The 18,178-nt window shown below is 51.2% G+C and overlaps 1 protein-coding gene across 1 annotated transcript; it reads left to right on the top strand.

Moving 5' to 3' along the window:
• Positions 1–1,761: 1,761 nt before the first annotated feature.
• On the top strand, positions 1,762–9,213 carry Lto1 (LTO1 maturation factor of ABCE1). The gene is made up of 5 exons (XM_004852169.4): positions 1,762–1,954; positions 3,305–3,410; positions 4,609–4,679; positions 7,509–7,626; positions 7,932–9,213. Exons 1-5 carry the CDS (start codon positions 1,905–1,907, stop codon positions 7,998–8,000), a joined length of 414 nt encoding a protein of 137 aa, XP_004852226.1. The 5' UTR covers positions 1,762–1,904; the 3' UTR covers positions 8,001–9,213.
• The last annotated feature ends 8,965 nt before the right edge of the window (positions 9,214–18,178 follow it).

Raw genomic sequence — 18,178 nt, 5'->3', positions numbered from 1 at the left:
TCCATTTCATTGATCTGTGCTTTCGTCTTTTTTTTTGGTACTGGGGATTGAACTCAGGTCCTTAGCTTGCAAGGCAGGGGGTGGAACCAATGAGCTAAATCCCCGGCCCCCTTTCATCTTTTTTTGACCTGTGCCTTCCTGAACCAACATTCCACAACATTTATATTTTTATGTTTCCATATCTGATATAGCAAGTTCTCCATATCATGCCCTTTTGCAAAAATATCTTAGTTATTGTTAATGACTTAAATCATGCAAATGAAATTTAGAATTTGGACACATTTCCCTGGATTTCAGGAATTTTGCTTGGTACTGATTTGTTCAGTCTTCTCACCTAGGATCCTGGTGTATTTATCTCTAGTTTGTTTCATATGGGTCCTGCTTGAATTGTTAGAAATTGTTATTTTTAAGAAATTTGTGACTACTGTAAAGCGATTTCCCCATCACCACCTTGCACAGGCGACTGTTAATTATTGTTGGAATAGCAGAAAGCAAGTGATTTTGTTTGTCTTGGTACACATCACTGCTGGACTGCTGCTTGCTGTCCAGCTACTTGCTGTAGCAACTTGTTGCTACTTGCTGGACTGTTAGGAATTCTGAGGTTTCAAATAATTTTTTGTAGGTGGCATCACACTTGCCACCCTGTGATACTTTTTTTTCTTTTTTTTGATGCTTACACTTTTTGCTTCTGTGTCATGTTTTATTGCATTATCTGGTGGCTCTTGTGGAACAATATTCGGTTGGCATGTATGTGATAAAGGCATTCTTATTTTTTATTCTTCATTTGAAGGAGAATATTTCTGGTATTTCACATATATGTTCTGTTGTTGATAGCTTGCAAGAGCTTTTTAAAAATCTTGTCAGAAAGTACCTCTTGTGGAAATGACACAGAACTAAAACCAAATCCTGTGCTTTTTTTGTTGCTGGGGTGGGGGTAAAATTTTTCTGAAGTTTCCTATGGTGCATGAATCACCTTCCATTTGCTTTAAATACAGAGAGCAATAGCCCACATTCGGGGCTGGGGATTTAGCTCAGTGGTAGAATGCTTGCCTAGCAAGCATGAGGCCCTGGGTTCGGTTCTCGGCACCAAAAAATTAAAAAACAAAAAAGCAAAAAAAAAAAACAACAAAACAAAACCAAAAAAGGCCAAAAAAAAACAAGGTAACTGGCACACACAAACAACCTTTTGTATTTCATTTTCCAAGAACTCTGCATATCAAGAACAGATGGCCACGTTTATTATTTATTATTTGCCTTTTCGGACGTCCCTGTGCCAATCAGCCCTTCTCCTTGGTCACATCCCACCGCTCGCTGCACTGGCTGCGGCGGCGTGGCTGCAGTGGCTGCGGTGACACGGATCCTCAAGCTGCCCTGCACGGTGCCCGAGCCCCTCTGGATCCTGCCGCGGGCTCCGGGGGACCACGCGACCCCGCTCTTCGTCCCGCCCTGAAGACACCTTCCTCCAAATCCCTAGGGCGGAGCTTTCGGGTCTGGAGCCTCCTGAGGAGCCGGTTCTTTGATAACTTTTCTAATTTCTTTCCGTGCCATGTTTAGCAAGTCACTCACATCTGCCTGGCTTTTTAAAAACTAAAAACCAGGCCTGCAGCCCCTGAACTCGAACAACCCGACACTCCCGGCGGCGACAGACCCGCCCAGAGCTCGAGGAAAGGGGGTTGGAGAAACGGGCAACGGGCGGGGCTTTGTCCGAGCCAAACTCGTCCCACTGTCGCAGCTGCGCATGCGTCCTGGCTTCTTTCTGGACCCTCTTGCATGCCGTCCTTTCCCGGCGGGCTCCGCGCGGCTGCTTCCGGAAGTGGGCTTTGCCTCCTTGGAAGCGAAACGTTTGTTCTGACCGTTGTGGGAGCTAGGACTCGGAAGGGTAACGGGGAAGGCCTGGTACCCCGATGGCCGACAGTCAGGACATGTTCGACGCCATTGTGATGGCGGATGAGAGGTGGGTGGCGAGGCTGGGCGGGGCCCGCCGGGAGTTCCAGGTCTGGTTTTCTCAGCTGATGGGCTGCGGCGTGGGGCACCTGTTTGCGCGTGGCGTCCCTCGAGCTTGTGCGTTGGAAGAGTGTTGTGTGGTCCACAGAGCCATGTAGAGTCGAGGTGCTATTCTGCCTTGCTCCTCGCACGCCCCGACCCGCCACGTGCCCAGCTGCTCGGGACCCGCCTCTCCAGTCACCCACCGCCTCCAGCATCTGCTCGGTTTAAGGACTGCGTTCCTCCAGGAACGCCCCCTCCTCTAGTGGCACAGGCCTTTGCCATCTGGGAGCTGCCACTTTTTCTTGTTTCTTAATTGCTAGGCATACGGCAGTATTCATGGGCCTGTTGATCAATGTGTCAGGCGGCATCCTTTTGTCTCCAGAGCCCCTGGGGAGCTACCAGGGCTGCCACGGGGCGGAGCTGTGTCTTTGGACCTTTTGGCTGTCTTCAGACCCGGCCCACAGGAGACATCAGTAGATGTCAGTTGATAGCCAGGGAACATTGAACACCCAGTCCCTCACATTTGTTTGGGACTTAAGGAGAATCCAGCTGAATATTCTTTCCCAGATATCTGTTTTAGACCTGCTTAGGCAATGGATCTTGTTCTTTTCATTTTACAGATGAGAGGGCACAGTCACGCCAGGGCCATATGACTAATAAGTGGGGTGCTGTACACTCTTTCCTCATGGGGTGCTCCAAAACACCTTTCTGACTGCTGGTTAAAGCAGCCCCAGTGCCATTGTTAAATGCTTAAAATCAGTGCCTTTATTAGATTCCAGTTATCTCATTTTGTGATGATGTAGTGGTATTTCTCCCTGTTACTCTACTGAGATGTGATGAAAAGACCTGTACATATTGCAGAGGTTTTTGGAAGCAACTGGTGCAAGTTAATGTTGCTTGTAGACTCAGAGCTTTGGCTCCCTCTCTACTGTGGCTACAGACTAGAGTCACCTAGATTTGAAAAGTAGATTCCTGGGCTTTACTCCAGACCTCTTGACTATCAGGCTCTTGCGTTTATATCTTTAAATTTTCACTCTGTATTTCTGGTACCCTACCAGTTTGGAGAATCACTAATTTAGCTCACCTTCCTCCTGTAGATGAAAAACACTGGCCTCACGGCACAGCGACTGGCCAGAGGAGACACTCGGGACGGGGGGAGAGCCAGTACCAGAACCTGCACTATTGAACTTGCGTTTTAGACTTTTTCTGCTCTATTCAGTCTTATCCTGTAGTGTCTGGATAATACAAGATAGGAAAGTATTTCCAGAAAAAGTTCTCTTTTTCCTGTTTGATGAAGTGTGCTTCTTCTCCATTACAGGTTCCATGGGGAAGGGTACCAGGAAGGCTATGAAGAAGGCAGTAGTTTGGGTATAATTGAAGGAAGACAATATGGTACCTTACATGGAGCCAAAATTGGATCTGAGGTACGTTGTAGCCCTCATTTAGAAACAAACAGTCTGTCTTCCTTTGCAGTTTATGGTTTACTTTGTTGTTTAGTGAGATCAATTCAGAACATCAGGCCTCTTAGCATTGCAAGGCCTCTGTGTTCTAGATTGGACAGAATGTTGATGGAGAAGTGTTTGGAGTACAGAACTGACTGCACATTGCTTTATGGAGATAATTATGCAGCTGGAGGATGAGAAAACAAGTCCTTGGTCACCTCAGCTTACATTGGAATGTCGTGGTGTTTTGTAGTGTCTTCTAGTGTCTTCAGCCTCAGAGTGGGTGTCTGTGTTTACATAGAAATTCTACTTGAAAGGCCCAGGCAGGGAGATTGCTGTGAGTTCAAGGCCAGCCTGGGCTACATAGTGAGTTCAAAGCTAGCCTGAACTCATAACAAGACCCTGTCTCAAAAAACAAAAACAACAACAAAAAGAAATTCCATAAAATTCATACTTCTCTTGTCCTTTGCCCTAGATGGGCACTCTCTTACAGGTAGATGCCTGGCCCTAAATGGCAGAGCCTGAAGTGAGGCAGTCAGGACAATATCAGATATCTGATGCCGTAAAACAGATGCCCACAGAACAGGGGCTTAAAACACACACTGTTCTCCCACAGTGTTTCTGAGGGGAAGGAATTCAGGAGCCACCTGGCTGAGGGGTTCTGGCTCAGGGTCTCAGAAGGCTGCAGCCAGGGTGTCAGCAAGGGTTATGGTCTCCTCTACAGGCCTGGGGCTGGAGGCTCCGGTCCGAGGCAGCATACTCAGGTGACAGTGGGCATGGACCTTTCCCCAGTATGCTCAGTTGTCCTGACACTTAAGAGCAGTGATCCAGAAAAGCAAGCAGAAACGACATTTGCCTTTTTAAGTGAGACCTCAGAAGTTAGCACTCCTTTCTCTGGGTTCTGTTGGTGACACAGAACCCAGTCAAGGGGAAAGTCAAGGGGATTGCAGACAAGGGGATTGCTCAGGGCATGAAAACAGGGATAAGCATCATGGAGGCCATCTTGGAGGCTTAACCACCTAAGTTCCATTGTCTGAAGTTCAGCAGGTCCTTCCAGAACAGTAACGGAAAAGAGGTATAGCTGCCTTACACTCATGCCTTTGCATTTTGAGAGTTTGGTCATTAGAAAGTATAGCTAGTTGTTTATTAACTTTACTCTTCAATATTTTTTAATTGGCAGATTGGGTGCTATCAAGGTTTTGCTCTCGTGTGGAAGTGCCTCCTATGCAGTTGTGCCAGTGAGAAAGACAGGTGACGTTGAAGCTGTTCTTTCTTCCTTGTTCCTCAGTGTTTGGGCCAGGAGGAACTCTGAGTTCAAAGCTACTCACAGTGACCTTGGTTATTAATCCATCTCAGGTTCCTCATCTGTAAAGTGGAGAAATAATAATGTCAAATTTGAATATTGTTAGAAAAGTTAAAGGGCACATTTTGGGCATCTGATGAACACTGGTCGTTGTTACTTCTCACAGGAGTTCTCATTTCCCTGCCTTGTCCCTGGAGTTACTAAAGCACCGAGTGGCTTTTAGACACCATGTCAGTAAAGTGATACTAAGTGGATTCTGTCATATTCATCCCTCCCCTGAGCTGATGAACAGATTGTAATGGTCTGTGTGCCGAGGGTTCAGAAGTGCTGACCCCATTGTTAGCAGCTTTTCCTTGGCCAGACAGAAGGCCTTGCAATGTGTGTGACTTGTTTTCTAGTACTTGGAAGCCTAAGTAAATGTTAGCTGCTATTTGAATTGTTTTTTGAGTTGTGAATCGTTCTATCTGCCTGCCTGACCCGTCCATGGGAGCCTGTCTGACCAGTCTTTATTCTTAGCTGGACACAAACCTGTAATTAGGTGTATACAGTCAGGTCACCCTGCTGCTCTCAGGAGAAGGTGGACATAGCCTGGCCCTGTGGGGCAGGGAAGGTGGCATCCCCTGTCCATGTGATTTGTCCTTTTATTTGAGATATTTTGAATTTCTCCAGTCTGGGCCATACCCACGTTCAAAAGTAAGAACAAGGATACTTGTGACTAAATATGGCACTTCCAGGGTTGCCTGTGGTCTGACTTCTCCATGTCGCCTGCCTGCTCCATTTGTTTGAGCAGATGCTTAGGTCAGCTGAGGGGGTACTATAAAGGTTTTTCCTGAGTCCTCAGGAGGGACAGGTAGGTGGTGAGGTAGACTAGTTGTTGACAGCCTGTGTTGCCACTGGGTGGCAGTCATAACTGAGCTTGGCTCTTTACTGGGTCCAAAAAGGACAGAAACCTGAAGGGCACTGCCCCGAGCACTCCAGCAGTCTCCCCTTTTCCCCACTGTCAAAGTCTGTGGCATGCACTGCTTATGCAAATGCTCCCTTGCCAGGCCAGAGAGTGGCCAGCCCTGCCCCAGAGCAAGGGTTTCCTAATGTCTTCAAGCAGCACACTCTATCTGTCGGATAGAGAAGGAGCCACTTCAGGATGGCCCACTTTCTGTGCCACCATCCCACCTGGCAGGGCCTGGAGGTTTCTGGAACCTAAAGCATCCATTTTTGAAAATGTTTGGATTTTTTGAGTCAGTACAACTTTTTTTTTTTTCTAATGAAACACAGGACTTCACACATGCTAAGGATGCGCTCAGCCACTGAAGTATGCCCCCAGCCCAATAGGATTATTTTTTAAAGGTGAAGGGCGAAGAGAGAATGTTCTACTTTTCCATTTTTCTAAATAAGGATGTTAAAGGGAAAACACCTGCTGCCTGCATGATCTCCGCTAAGGGAGTGGGCATTTAAGTACCTAAGAAAACACGGAGTACTGTCGCCAAGCAAAGGTGGCACTTTCATCCAAGTCCTGGAGCTACTTGGTAAACCTGACATGCTGCTCTCTTCTCAGCAGTGGTGGTGCTGCACATGATGCTGGCAGTGGCAAGGCCTGCGCTACCACCTCTGGGCAAGCGTGGGCTCTGACTGCCTGGCTGGGTGTGTCTGGGTGCCTCAGCCCTGCCTGGGAAACTGGCAGTGGGTGGTGATCTTTGTGGCCTATCTGAATGCAGTCCTCATCGTGGCATCTGCCTTCAGTCTCCTAGGAGCTGGGTACTGCTTTAACTGACTTGCTTTGAAGTTTTTTACTTTAGAATTTCAAGGAGAGGAAGCCATGGTAGGTCTGACAACACAGCTTGCCACAGGTGAATTTACTCATCTGTGTGTCTACAAACAGCCTATTAGGAAGTACTCAGGAGGTTATGGTTGCTTTGAATTGCCATCAGGTACCTAGCATATCCCTGCCTTGGACAGGTTCGGTCTAGGGCAGGAGAGCTCCCCAGGTCACTTGTACCTCGAAAATCCCTGGGCCACATGAATAGGTTATTTTTAAGGCCCCCTAGGTGAGATCCCCATCTCCAGGATCCACAGAAGTGAGGAGAGTCACACTATTGAACACCTGCTCAGTACTAGAGTTCAGGCTTGACATGGATGATTTCGTTTTCTTGAAAGCATGGGAGGCTGCTGTTTCCCAGTTTTGCAGATGAGGACATTGAGGATCAGAGACATGAAATCACTGAGTGTCCTGGAGATGTGCCCAGGGCCGCCCACCTCCTGAGCAGACACCTTTCTGCAGCCTCCCCACAAGCTCCTTGCCTTCCTGGCAAAGGGCACTGGGCTCAGCCACCAGGGAGTGGTGCTGCCCTTGCAGAGAGGGGCCAGGTTACCTGCAGCTGAAACCCCAAAGGCTGTGAGTGCACGCTGCCCTCCTGGAAAATCCCCAGATCAGAGCAGGCTTGTTCGTGTCCCAGCCACTCACTCTCTCGCCTGGTTCTGTCAGTTTCGGTGTCTGTAACTGAGAGCCATGCAGGTTGCCTCAGTCACTCACCTCCGTGGCGGGTATAGAGAGAGGCACATCTGTGTGCCACTGTACCTCTCCGCTGTAAAGCGCTGGGTGTGGGCACAATTCTGTTGCTAGGAAAATAAATATTATCTAGCTTAATGAGAACATTAATCCTTGGGCTCCAAACTGGAGCATACTTAGCGCGCCCATTGCTTTTAAGTGATCAGCATGGTTATTACATAAGCTGAGCTCGATGTGTACAAAGCACTGAAAGCCTCTATTCTGTGCTTTGCAGCAGGAAGATGAAGGTCTTGGAATCATTGATTGAAATGATTCAGAAGTTCCCCTATGATGACCCTACCTACAATAAACTCCATGAAGATTTAGACAAAATTAGAGGGAAATTTAAACAGGTTTGTTCTCTGCATGTCTCTTTCTGCCCAAATGCCAAAGTGTGCCTTTCTGTGGGGTGGCTGGCGCAGGTCCTGGGGGTTTGCTTTGTGCTGGCTTTGGCTGCATGCACCCTATGAATAGTCCTAGAAGCAGTCAATTCTGTGTCTCTGTGCAGGACAACTGAGGATGGTTGGGGGACAGGTGTTGGGACTTAACTAAGGTCTGGCAACAAGAAAAGCTGCAGTCACAGGAGGGTTATGTTCTCATTAGTGAGCAGAAATGAGCAAGATTTTAAAATGCCATGTTTTTGCTTTTGTGTTTTCAGTTTTGTTCACTACTCAATGTTCAGCCGGACTTTAAAATTAGTGTGGAAGGTCCTGGACTTTCATTCTGAGGATGACAGATGAACAAAGAGGAAACATCAGGGAACAGATGTCTGCATGTTAAATGTTCAAAAATGTCATTAAAGGCAAAACAATGGCGGGGTATTCATTGTTCCGGAGGGAGGGTCCCTGTTTGGCCTCCTTCCCCGAGGTTTTCTGCTTGGGTTGCTCCAGTGCTCTGGGCCCTGTCTGCTGTGCTGTCTGAGTGAGCCCTGCAGATCCCTCGAGAGCCTGCTCGATCCTTGCTGTTCCAAAGTTGGTGACTTCACTGATCCTTCGGCTGAGCAGGCCTGCTAGGTGCTGCCCTGAGTAGGATTACCCCAGGCCTGAGCTCAGAGGAAGTTGGGTTTTGTTTTTTTTTTTTTTTAAAGATAAACAGGGTTAAGCCAGGTGCATACCTGTAATCCCAGCATTAGGGAGGCAGAGGCAAGAGGTTTGCTGTGAGTTCAAGGCCAGCCTGAATTACTAGTGAGACCTTGTCTCAAAAAAAAAAAAAAAAAAAAAAAGACAGGGTAACTGGGTGTAGTGGTGCACACCTGTTATCCCAGCACTGTGGTAGGTCCAAGCTGGAGGATGGCAAGTTTGAGCCCAGCCCGGGCAATTTAGCAACTTAGTGAAAATTTGAAAAGGGTTAGGGATGTAGCTCAGTGCAAAGACCCTGTGTTTAATCCCAGGTAACTTGGGGTGAAGAGAGACAGAGTTGATAGGAAGTAGGTTAATGGAAAGACATGAGTAGTAGTTTGGCATTTGTTGAGCCTTCTACGCACCATACAGAGTATTGGTGTTAGGTTTTATCCCATTGCTTTGGCGGCCCAGGAGGTAGATGGTTTCCCCTTTAGAGATGAGCAAACAGGCCAGAAAGGGATTACCTGGGTCTGAGAGCCCAGCAGCCGAGCAAGGACTTCCACAACACCACAAAACACTGGGAGCTCTATCTTCTGCTGCAGACGGCACAGGGCCTGCTGCCCCCATGGAGCCCGGGACTCCCCTGGTTCCCTTTGCCTGGACATCTGAGAGGAGAAGATGCCAGCTCCAGCCCAGGAGTGCCTGATGTGCTCTTCCCACTGTCCTCAGAGGTGGGGTGAACTTGGCAGCATTAGGGGTGCTGGACCAGAGGGCCTTGGCTATTTTCCCCTCTGGAGTTTTGTGTTTTCTCAGATACGTGTTTTGATAATGTATTGTTTTTCTAATTGGAAAAATAAATAAATGTCATATTTTAAAGCACAGGTTCTTCTGGCACCATTTCTAGCACCCTTCCAACCACTTCGTGCCTCACGCCGAGTGGGGATCTAGGTTTGGAGGAGCAGTGGTCTGGCCGGCCAAGGGCAGCTGCTGTGCACATGTCTGGTAACTAGGGAGAAGTAGTTGCTGTGAGAGGATGAGCGTGGTTCCCGGCTGGCTGGGAAATGTCCACCCTGCTGGCCAGCCCCAGAGCTGTCCCCTCTTGACACACCCTTCTCACCTCTCCCAGCTCAGGGGTCTGAGCAGCAGGATGCTTTCTTTTCTGTCCTGCGAAGCCTTGACAACCTCTGATCATCTTCCTCAAGTTGCTGACCTTGACCTGTGTCTACCTGGCTCTCTGGAGCACCGACCCAGCTCCCATGGTCCCTTGGGTACCCACAGGCCTAAAATCCATACAGACAGCTGCTGAACAGCCTGTTACCCTGGTGGCACCACTTCTCGTGCTTGGGTCAGGAACAGGTGCCCATCCTCCTGTGGCCAATGAGGTGAGAGTGGCGTCTGCTGGGAAGGGACACATCATTCCTAAGAGCTGCTGCCTCTTGCATGTCATCTCGTCAGGATGTGACACTTGGAACTAGCATAGGCAACTTGCAGGCAGCTGCAGAGGAAGCCACACTTCAGTGCACAACAGGACACTAGGAGGAACCAGAGTCCTTGCTGTCACCATCGAGCCACTGAGCTGACCAGCCCTACTACAGTCCTTGTGTGTTTCTCACTGTCCCAGCTGACCAAGGCTGTTTGGTTGGGCTGCCATTGTTTGCAGACAGAGCATCCTGCTTGTTCTCTCCCTGTCCTGTCCAAACCCATGCCACCCAGCTGGTTCTCCACATTGGCCAAGGATTTGTGAGCTCTCCAGGTGGGATTTCATTCCTCCTTGCAGGTGGCTAAGGCACCGACTTCCTGTCAGCTTCAGCACATTTTGTGCCATTGTTAGTTTCCTGGGGCCACCATGACAGACCCCCCAGATGGGCAGCTTGGATAGCAGACTCATAGCTCACATCCCAGAGGCTGGAAGTTCAAGATTTAGGTGTCTCATCTTAAGGCCTCTCTCCTTGCCTTGCAGAGGGCGTCTCCTCCCTGCGTCCTTATGGGGTCGTCCCTGTGTGTGTGTCTGTGTTCCCATCTCTTCCTATAAGGGCCCTGGTCAGATTGGATTTGGGATCACCCTAATGACCTCATTTTAGCTTAAATCACCTCTGCAAGACCCCCATCTCCAACTATGGTCACATTCTAAGGGGGTCTTACGGGTTCAGCATATAAATTTGTGGGCACAGCCTGTCTTGGCTGCTGGGACAGACTGTTAACGTGGGACTTGACAAGAATAAAGGCATTTTGTGTAGAAGGTGAAGTCGGTTTTTGGATTTTCCAGTGTATTAGCAGTTGGGTGGTAGCATGATTAATCAATCCTCCACTAATGCTTCCCCTCAAAATTACTCTGATCACATGTAGCTAACTAATGACCAAATTGCCATCCTAAATCAAAGCCACATTTCACTTTTTCTTTATTTCACCTTCATGCCTTAAAACTTTTTCCATCCAGTGCTAAGACATGAGTGCAGGGAGAAGAAGAGACAAGAAGTCCTAGGGCTGGGGATGTAGCTCAGTGGTGCCACACCTGCCTGGCAAGTGCAAGGTCCTGAATTGATTCCCAGTACCAAGAAAAAAAGAGACAAGAGGTCCTTCCTGAGTATTGAATGGCTCCTGGTGGCCAGCCCTTAGCCTTCCTCCCAGTGCTGGACCAACCATTGATGCCATGGGGCAGGGCCACTTCCTTCACAGGTGGGGATACAAGCCCAGTGGATGACTGCCAGTGGTCATAGCAAGTGGCCAACCACAGGCCGGACAAGATACAGTGGGCCTTGAGTAGTTTGCTTAAACCAGGTATGTCTTTGATAAGGTGGGGCCTCACTTTTCTGCTAATTCTCAGCCTGTATTTGGAGCCAGGTAGTTGTCAGAGGTAAAGATAGATGGATTTATGGAAAAAGACCACTGCTGGCCACCTGTAGGAGAAACAGCAACTGAATGGGCCCTTAGCTGCCCAGACCCTGTGAACAGGTCTCTAGCAAGGATGTGTGGCCTTCGGGAGCCTAGAGGTGAGGTGGGTGGTCAGCTCTGTCCAGGGAATGACAGACAGAGGAGATGTGTGGAGGTGGGCGACCATTGCACTAAGGCTTGGGAGAACTCTCTCTTACCCTACCTGGAAACACTTGTGTGACCTGGAGATGACAAAAATTGTAACAAACATGTCCTGAGCTCATCCAGATGCCCATGGTGCATTCTGTCACAGGTAAAGTGAGGAACTGGTTTGGGACTCAGGAAATTGAAGTCACCGAGCCTTGGTGGTTTATGAGGGAAAACAGGCACTGTGTGCAGTGTGTCACTGGACATGGGAATCCTAGTGATGGATAACCCAGCCCCCAGAGGCTTGTTGACTCTTGGCTCAGCTGGGAAAGTCACTCCTTACTGTGAACTCTATAACTTTCCACAGGGATGGTGACCCCCACTGCCATCCCAGCCCTTGCCGCCTGTCCTGGCCCTATCAGGACATTGTCCTGGCTGTCCCTCGTGCCGTCACTGGATCAGCTGGGCCTAGAGTCACAGGGGTCAGAGGCTCTGTCCTCTGTCCTTGTCCCTCCACTGGAGAGACTGCACCTGCTTGATCAACTAATGACCTGGAGAGGAGCTGGCCACACAGCAGGGATGTACAGGATGTGGCTGTTTCCTGTGGGTACCTGTCCCTGAGCTGCCATGAGCTTGTGAGCCTGCCAACTGGCTTCCAGAGCTCAGGCACATCTGTTAGTGATTCAGTCTCATCCCCCAAAGACAAACACTGACGTGTGAGTCATGGCATCTGTAAAGGCGACCCTATTTATAAACAGGATCTTTGCAGATTCTGTGAAGCTGTAAGTTAAGACGAGGTACTAGGGGAGGATGGAACCTCTGTCTTGTGTGACTGGGTCCTTGTCTTAGTTACTTTTCTCATCGCTGAGACCAAATACCCACAAGTTAAGGAAGGAAAGGTCTATTTAGCTCACAGTTTGTAGATGTTTCAGTCCATAATCAGCTGACTTTAAGGCAAGGTGGCTTGGCAGAGAGACATCACAGAGGAGAAACAGTCCATGGCAGGCAGAAGACAGCAAAAGCAAGTAACAAGGGACCTTAACAGAGTCTTTCTGCCCATTTTATCTTATCGGGGCTACTTAGGGTGGTAGCAGTCACACCCTTAATCCTAGTGTCCTGGAGCCTAGCATTGCACCATAAATCAATCACACACTCTAACTCCAGCCACCTCTGAAAAAGCCCCACCTAAGACCACATGAGGCTTTGGGAGGACATCTGGACACAGCCATAGCAGTGATTTTTAAAGAGGAAGAGACACATAGCAAACAGAAGGCCACATGAAGATGGAGGCAGAGTCCTGATGGCTGCAGCTACACCAAGGGAAGCCACCAGAAGGTGGAAGAGATGAAGACCCTGTTGACACCCCAAGGGCACACCCCCAGACTCCAGAATTGTGCGACAATAAATTTCCATTGTTTTAAGCCATGTCATTTGTCATAATATGTTATGGCAGCCCCAGGAATCTGATGCAAATTCCCTCTCCAGCTGGGCAAGGGAGCTGGACAGCCACAGTCCAGACTGCTCCCTGCCTGTCATTGCAGGGGCCTCCCAAGGGACTGTACTCAGCTCCCCTAGTCTCTGCCGCCACTGAGGGCACTGGTGTTATAGGCCCCAGGAACTCCCCTCAGCCTGGCTGCCACCTTGGGGCACAGGGACTTTGTCTAGGGGCTTTGCTCTCAGCCAATTAGGGCCATCCAGCTGTCCTGGGACAGGGGAGACGGATTCGTTGGGCACTTTCAAATCTGTTTGGTCATGTGTGCTCCATGACACACAGTGCACCCCAGAAGAGGGACCTGGCCAGGACCATCAGGCATGGCAGTTCTCCCACAGTCTTCTGAGCTCACTCTGGCCAGCAAGGTGGCCAAGAAAAGGCATTGGCTGACCCCAAGGGGCTCCCCTCCAGCAATATAGAACTTGGTCAGTGGCTCCCATTGCTCATACATGCTAAATCTAGACAAGGTAAGAAGCACATGTGAGCTGTAAGAGTTAATAAGGATCTTTGAAAACCAAGTGACACAGAGCAAACTGACCTCACTTAAAGAAAGTGAGGAGCTCCTGGGATAAAGGGATGTAACTTCAGGAGTGGCTTGATCCAGCAGCTTGTCCGGAGACCTGTTCCCCCACTCTGCTCTCGAAGGGCAGACCCTGTGCCAGGTTCCCAACCCGGCAACAGAAATGTCTGCCAGAGTCCAGAGGAAGAGGGAAGCCCTCTGCTCTTGAAGCCCTGGGAAATGTCTCCCCAAGTCCCTTGGTGCTGTTTGCTTTCACATCCTCCCTTGAGTATACAGCTCTGCTCTTGTGTTCTTCTCTGGGTGTAAAGGGGCTGCTGGGTTTAAGCCTATCAGGGCCTGACCCAAAGCTGAGGATGAGTTTGGCTCCAAATGAGCTACAAAGCTGGAAATGGTGGGTCCCCCAGTGCCCAATGTGGATGCTGTTCCTATCAAGAAGGGGAATTAATGTGGCAAGAAAACCAAGGTTTTTCCACCTGAGAAGCCAAGGGAGGAAGTCCAGCTGGTAACTCCTGACCCCTGGCTGTCTTTTGCCCTCCCACTACGATGTGTTGCCTCCTCATGGGCCTGGGAGCAGCAGGACCAAGATGCCCAAGGATTGGAACCTCCAAAACTGTGAGCCAAAATAAAACCTTTCCTCTTTGAAAATTGATTTTCCCGGTATGTGTCATAGTGATGGGAAGGTGGCTGACCAACTGAGCAAGGAGAGGACCTCAGTCACAAGCTCACATTCCTGCAGGTTATCTCCATTGTACAGATGGGGAAACTGAGGCTCAGAGAGGCCAAACTGCACAGCCTGGATGTTGCAGAGCTGAGGTCCAAACTTAGTGTCTTTTACTGGGAAATATTTGACTAATGTGTGCATATATGGGTATATGTCCTTACTATTTAAACAGCTGGTCACCCGCAGATATCCCCTGCCAGCTGAGTGACGCTCCTACTCCAGGCCAGGGGCCCGAGACAGCACTGACCACAGGGATTGTGGCTTGAAGCCTAGGACACAGGGTCACCTGGCAAAACCAGGCCTGTGTGTGCACCAGCCCTTGGGGGAAAATGGTCATGTGGAGGGCGTGCGCATCCTCCCAGGCCTGATGCACACTTCCCAGGGACAGGAGTGCTGGCTCGACCTCAGGCCTGGCAGGGCCACATACCAGCTGTGTGATTTCAGGTCTATCACTACACTGCCCTGAGCCTCAGTTTACCCACCTCCAACAGGGAGCAGCAAAAACCTCCCTAATCCCAAACTCAACCTGCTTCCTATTTTTGTAAATCAAGATTTACTGGGCTGGGGATTTAGTCAGTGGTTCCACGGCCTGCCTCGAAAGCACAAGGTCCCGAGTTCGATCCCTGGTACCAAAAAAAAAGATTTACTGGCACATAGTACACTCGTTCATTTACCAAGATGCCTGGTTATTATGGTACAAGGCTTGGCAGAGATAACCAGTGCAATGGACAATGTGGCTGCAAAACGTCACATGTCCCTGTCTGGCTCTTAACAGTCTGATAACCTCAGGATCCCTGTACTCACCTTGTACCTGGAGGGCAGGGCCAGATCTGCAACCTTCACCAGTGTGTCTGTCTGTCCCCTCCCCTTCCCTAGACCTCGAGGTTGTTTTGGGAGCTGGGGAGAAACTGCTTAGTTTTCAGCTGGACAGTGGTATACAGCGTATGCCGTGACCTTCAGCTGCCCCAGCCTCTGGGATCCCAAGGGGGGGAGATGCCCAGACAATCAACCTGGAGGGCCTGGGTCTGGAACTGGGACGATCAGGAGGCCCCTCCATCCCCCACAGGCTCTACAGTGGTGGCAGTGGATAGGCCGTCTCTGCTGCCGCTAGGTGAAAATCGAAAGGATTAATGGATGCTGCAGCCTTTGATAGGCCCAGAGCCCACCGCAGCCCCTTTTGCAGAGCCTCCACATTCTCTCTTCCCCATCCTCCCCATGTGCCCTAGGAGTAGTGGTGACAATGCTCCCGGATGTGGGCCCCAAGGCTGGGAGCCCTGGACCTGCCCGCCCACCCGTCCACAGGCTATTGTCTGCCCCAGGCCTGTGGTGTGTGATGCTGGGCTGGTGGGGCCCTGGTGGGCAGGGGGACTGTGGGAACGGATTAGAGGTCCTGGGCTTTCTTTCCCTCTCTGCATAAACTCTTGATCAAAGGCATTCCTGGGATGACAGAGCCCTGCGAAAGGCAGGCCAGGCGAGGGGCCGGTCCAGCATGAGGTCCAGCATGCGGGGAAGGACGCACACCCCACCCCACGCTGCCATTGCCACCGCTGCCCTGCCTCAGGCCCCGTCACAGGGCCAGTTCCCAGCACCAGTCTCTTGAGGCGTGGTGGCAATGCAGTAGCAGAAGGAAGAGACAGCCATGTCCTGTGTCCTACAGAACATAGAGGCTAGGCCCAGAGGCTGTGGGACTTGGGTTCTGGTTCTGCCTCCTGCACAGAGGGTCACAGAGCAGGTGGGAGGTCTGTGGCAGTACAGAGGCCTCTTCCTCTGGAAGCCCTAGGGCCCCGCCCATTTTCTTGACAGCCCGCCCACCCTTTTTCCTCCCAGAAATGAGTGCACATGTCCACCCAGCCTGCCCAGCCTCTCACCCCAAGTCCTCATCCTGGCAGCTGGGGATGGCCCCTGGGTCCCTTGGAGACCCTTCGCTCTCCCACTGTGGAGTCAGCTGACAGTGCCTGAGACTCAGCACAGGGCTGGCTGGGGACGGTGTTGCCTTCCACTCAGCTGCAGGGTGCAGAAGAGGTCTGAGGATTCCCAAGACTTCTTTCTTCCCTCAAGGGGCTCCTGTCGGAGCAGGAAGATGCCAGGCCACCTGTGGATGTGTAGGGGTGCAAAGTCATCATGGAAGCTATTTCTCCCGCTGTGAGGGATGAGCAGAAGGCAAGGCCAGGTTGGGACCAGGCAACAAGACAGAGCCTAAAGCAGCCTGTGTGTCACCAGCCTGGGCAGAACCCAGGTTCAGGGAGTTGAGACCAAAGGGATGAGCCAGGCCTCAGAGCTGGGGATGAGCTGAGGGAGCAGGCCCAGTGGGTACGGACAGAGCACTGGAGACCAGTCGGGGGGAGGCAGGGGCCCCACTCAGCGAGTCGGACAGGCCACGAGAGCTTCTGGGAAGGAGCAGCGGGGTGTGGACTGCTCAAAAGCTTGGTCCCTGAGCTCCTCAGTTTTTATTGTCATCCTGTCAACAGAAGAGTCAGGCAGCCCCCCAAGGGAGGCAACGTCATGACATCCAGGAGGAGTCAGGGCTCCTGAGGTGTTTGCTGAGTTTGAGGGACAATGTCCCAGGTCTTGCTGGCCAGCCAAGGAGAGCGCTGGAGGCCGTTCGTCGACAGGGCTAAGCTGCCATGACGGGGGGCAGGGAGGCAGGTGCACTCTGAGCCTCGCTGTGGGAATGGAGGTGAAGCTCCTACCCTCCCAGGTTTCTGCCTCCCATTCTGTGGCTGGACCCCAAGGTCGCCTGCCCGGTCACCCTGTCCTTACTCTCCTGGTCAATTCATTGCTCTCCCAACACTGTCACATCTATCAGCCTACAAACATCTCCCACCTCAAAACAATGAACAAGCCCCACACCTCAGGAGTGAGTGCCACCCTCGCGCGCCACCCCCACACAGCAAAATGATCCTGCTGGTTCTGTCGCCATCCCACTGCCATTCTGCCTCGCCTGGAACACAGAGGCCCCTTGCCTCCTCTTGCAGTCACCTTGTGGGCCAAGGTTAAGGATGTGGATTCCCAGGGTCCCCAGTCCTGACACAGACCGGGCTCTTGCATGGAGCTAGGCCACTGCGGTGGGCATGGTTGGACAGGGTCCTTAGTGACTGTCTAAGGAGCAGGCTGGGCCCTTGGAAACTGCCTGAGTGGCCACTGGCTGCCTCCTCAGGTTCAGGGGCCCCGGAGCTCTTGATATGAGACAACCTTTCCCCTACCTTTTGCAGAACCCTGCAGGCTTCCAGACTATTCCCAGCTTGTGGCTGCCTGGGGAGAAGACACAGCAGTGACCATGAAGGCCAAGTGTGTCCCCATCCCTTCCTCCCAGAGTGCAAGTGCCTGTGGAGAACCAACTTGGCCAAGCACAAGCCCCTAGGATCACCCTGCAGAAGAGCATGGGCACACAGGTGCTGCATAAAGGCCTTGGTGGCTGACAGTGGCAGAAGTGCTCTTGGCTTAAGAACTAGGCAGCTGCCGAGGTGAGGACAATCGCCCCGTGCTGCGGACTGGACCCCAGGATCCCACAGAGCTGCAGCAGGTCCCGTCCCACTCCTTGTCCAGAGCTTGGAAGCCTGGCATCTGAAGCCCTGTAGGTGAGTACCAGAGTCCCGGAAGGCCCCTACACACCGCACCAGGGACCTGTATGAAAGGCTGCCTGGGACCACAGCCCCAACGCTGTGCTTTGCTCTGCAATCTTGGCTGTGCTTGAGGCCTGTGATTCACCCAGAGCAAACAGCAGTCTGTGCCAGAAGAGGGGGAACGAATGCTGGCTTTATTTATTTTTCTATCTACAAATAACTGGGAGGGCAAATGGGCCACACGAGGGCTGGGAGATGCTTCTGATCAAGGGGCACCGCTCCTGTCCCCTGACGCCAGAAGCTGTTTACGCGTCAGAGGTGCCACCTGCCAATTCTCCCTGAATCCTCCTCCCCCTAGGATCATTTGGCAATGTCAGGAGACACTCTTGGTTGTCACCCGGGGGTGCTGTCATCTAGCGGTTGTCAGAATGACCCAGCCCCACAGGGCAGCCCTGTGTACCTGGTGAACCCGGCCAGGTCCAGGTCCAGGCCTCCTGCCAGCCCAGAAAAGACACAGGCAAGGACCACAC

Source organism: Heterocephalus glaber, unplaced genomic scaffold (genome assembly GCF_053883595.1).
Source record: "Heterocephalus glaber isolate CG9 unplaced genomic scaffold, H.glaber_assembly_v1.0 deba00000594, whole genome shotgun sequence".
Lineage (NCBI taxonomy): Eukaryota > Metazoa > Chordata > Mammalia > Rodentia > Bathyergidae > Heterocephalus > Heterocephalus glaber.
This window is presented reverse-complemented; position numbering and strand designations above follow the sequence as displayed.

Bases quoted from the DNA above. Each gene is read 5' to 3' on its own strand.
- Lto1 (XM_004852169.4), top strand. From the start codon at position 1,905: ATGGCCGACAGTCAGGACATGTTCGACGCCATTGTGATGGCGGATGAG. The intron at 3,411-4,608 runs GTACGTTGTAGC...TTTAATTGGCAG, and splicing joins GAGCCAAAATTGGATCTGAG to ATTGGGTGCTATCAAGGTTT. The intron at 4,680-7,508 runs GTGACGTTGAAG...TGTGCTTTGCAG, and splicing joins TGTGCCAGTGAGAAAGACAG to CAGGAAGATGAAGGTCTTGG.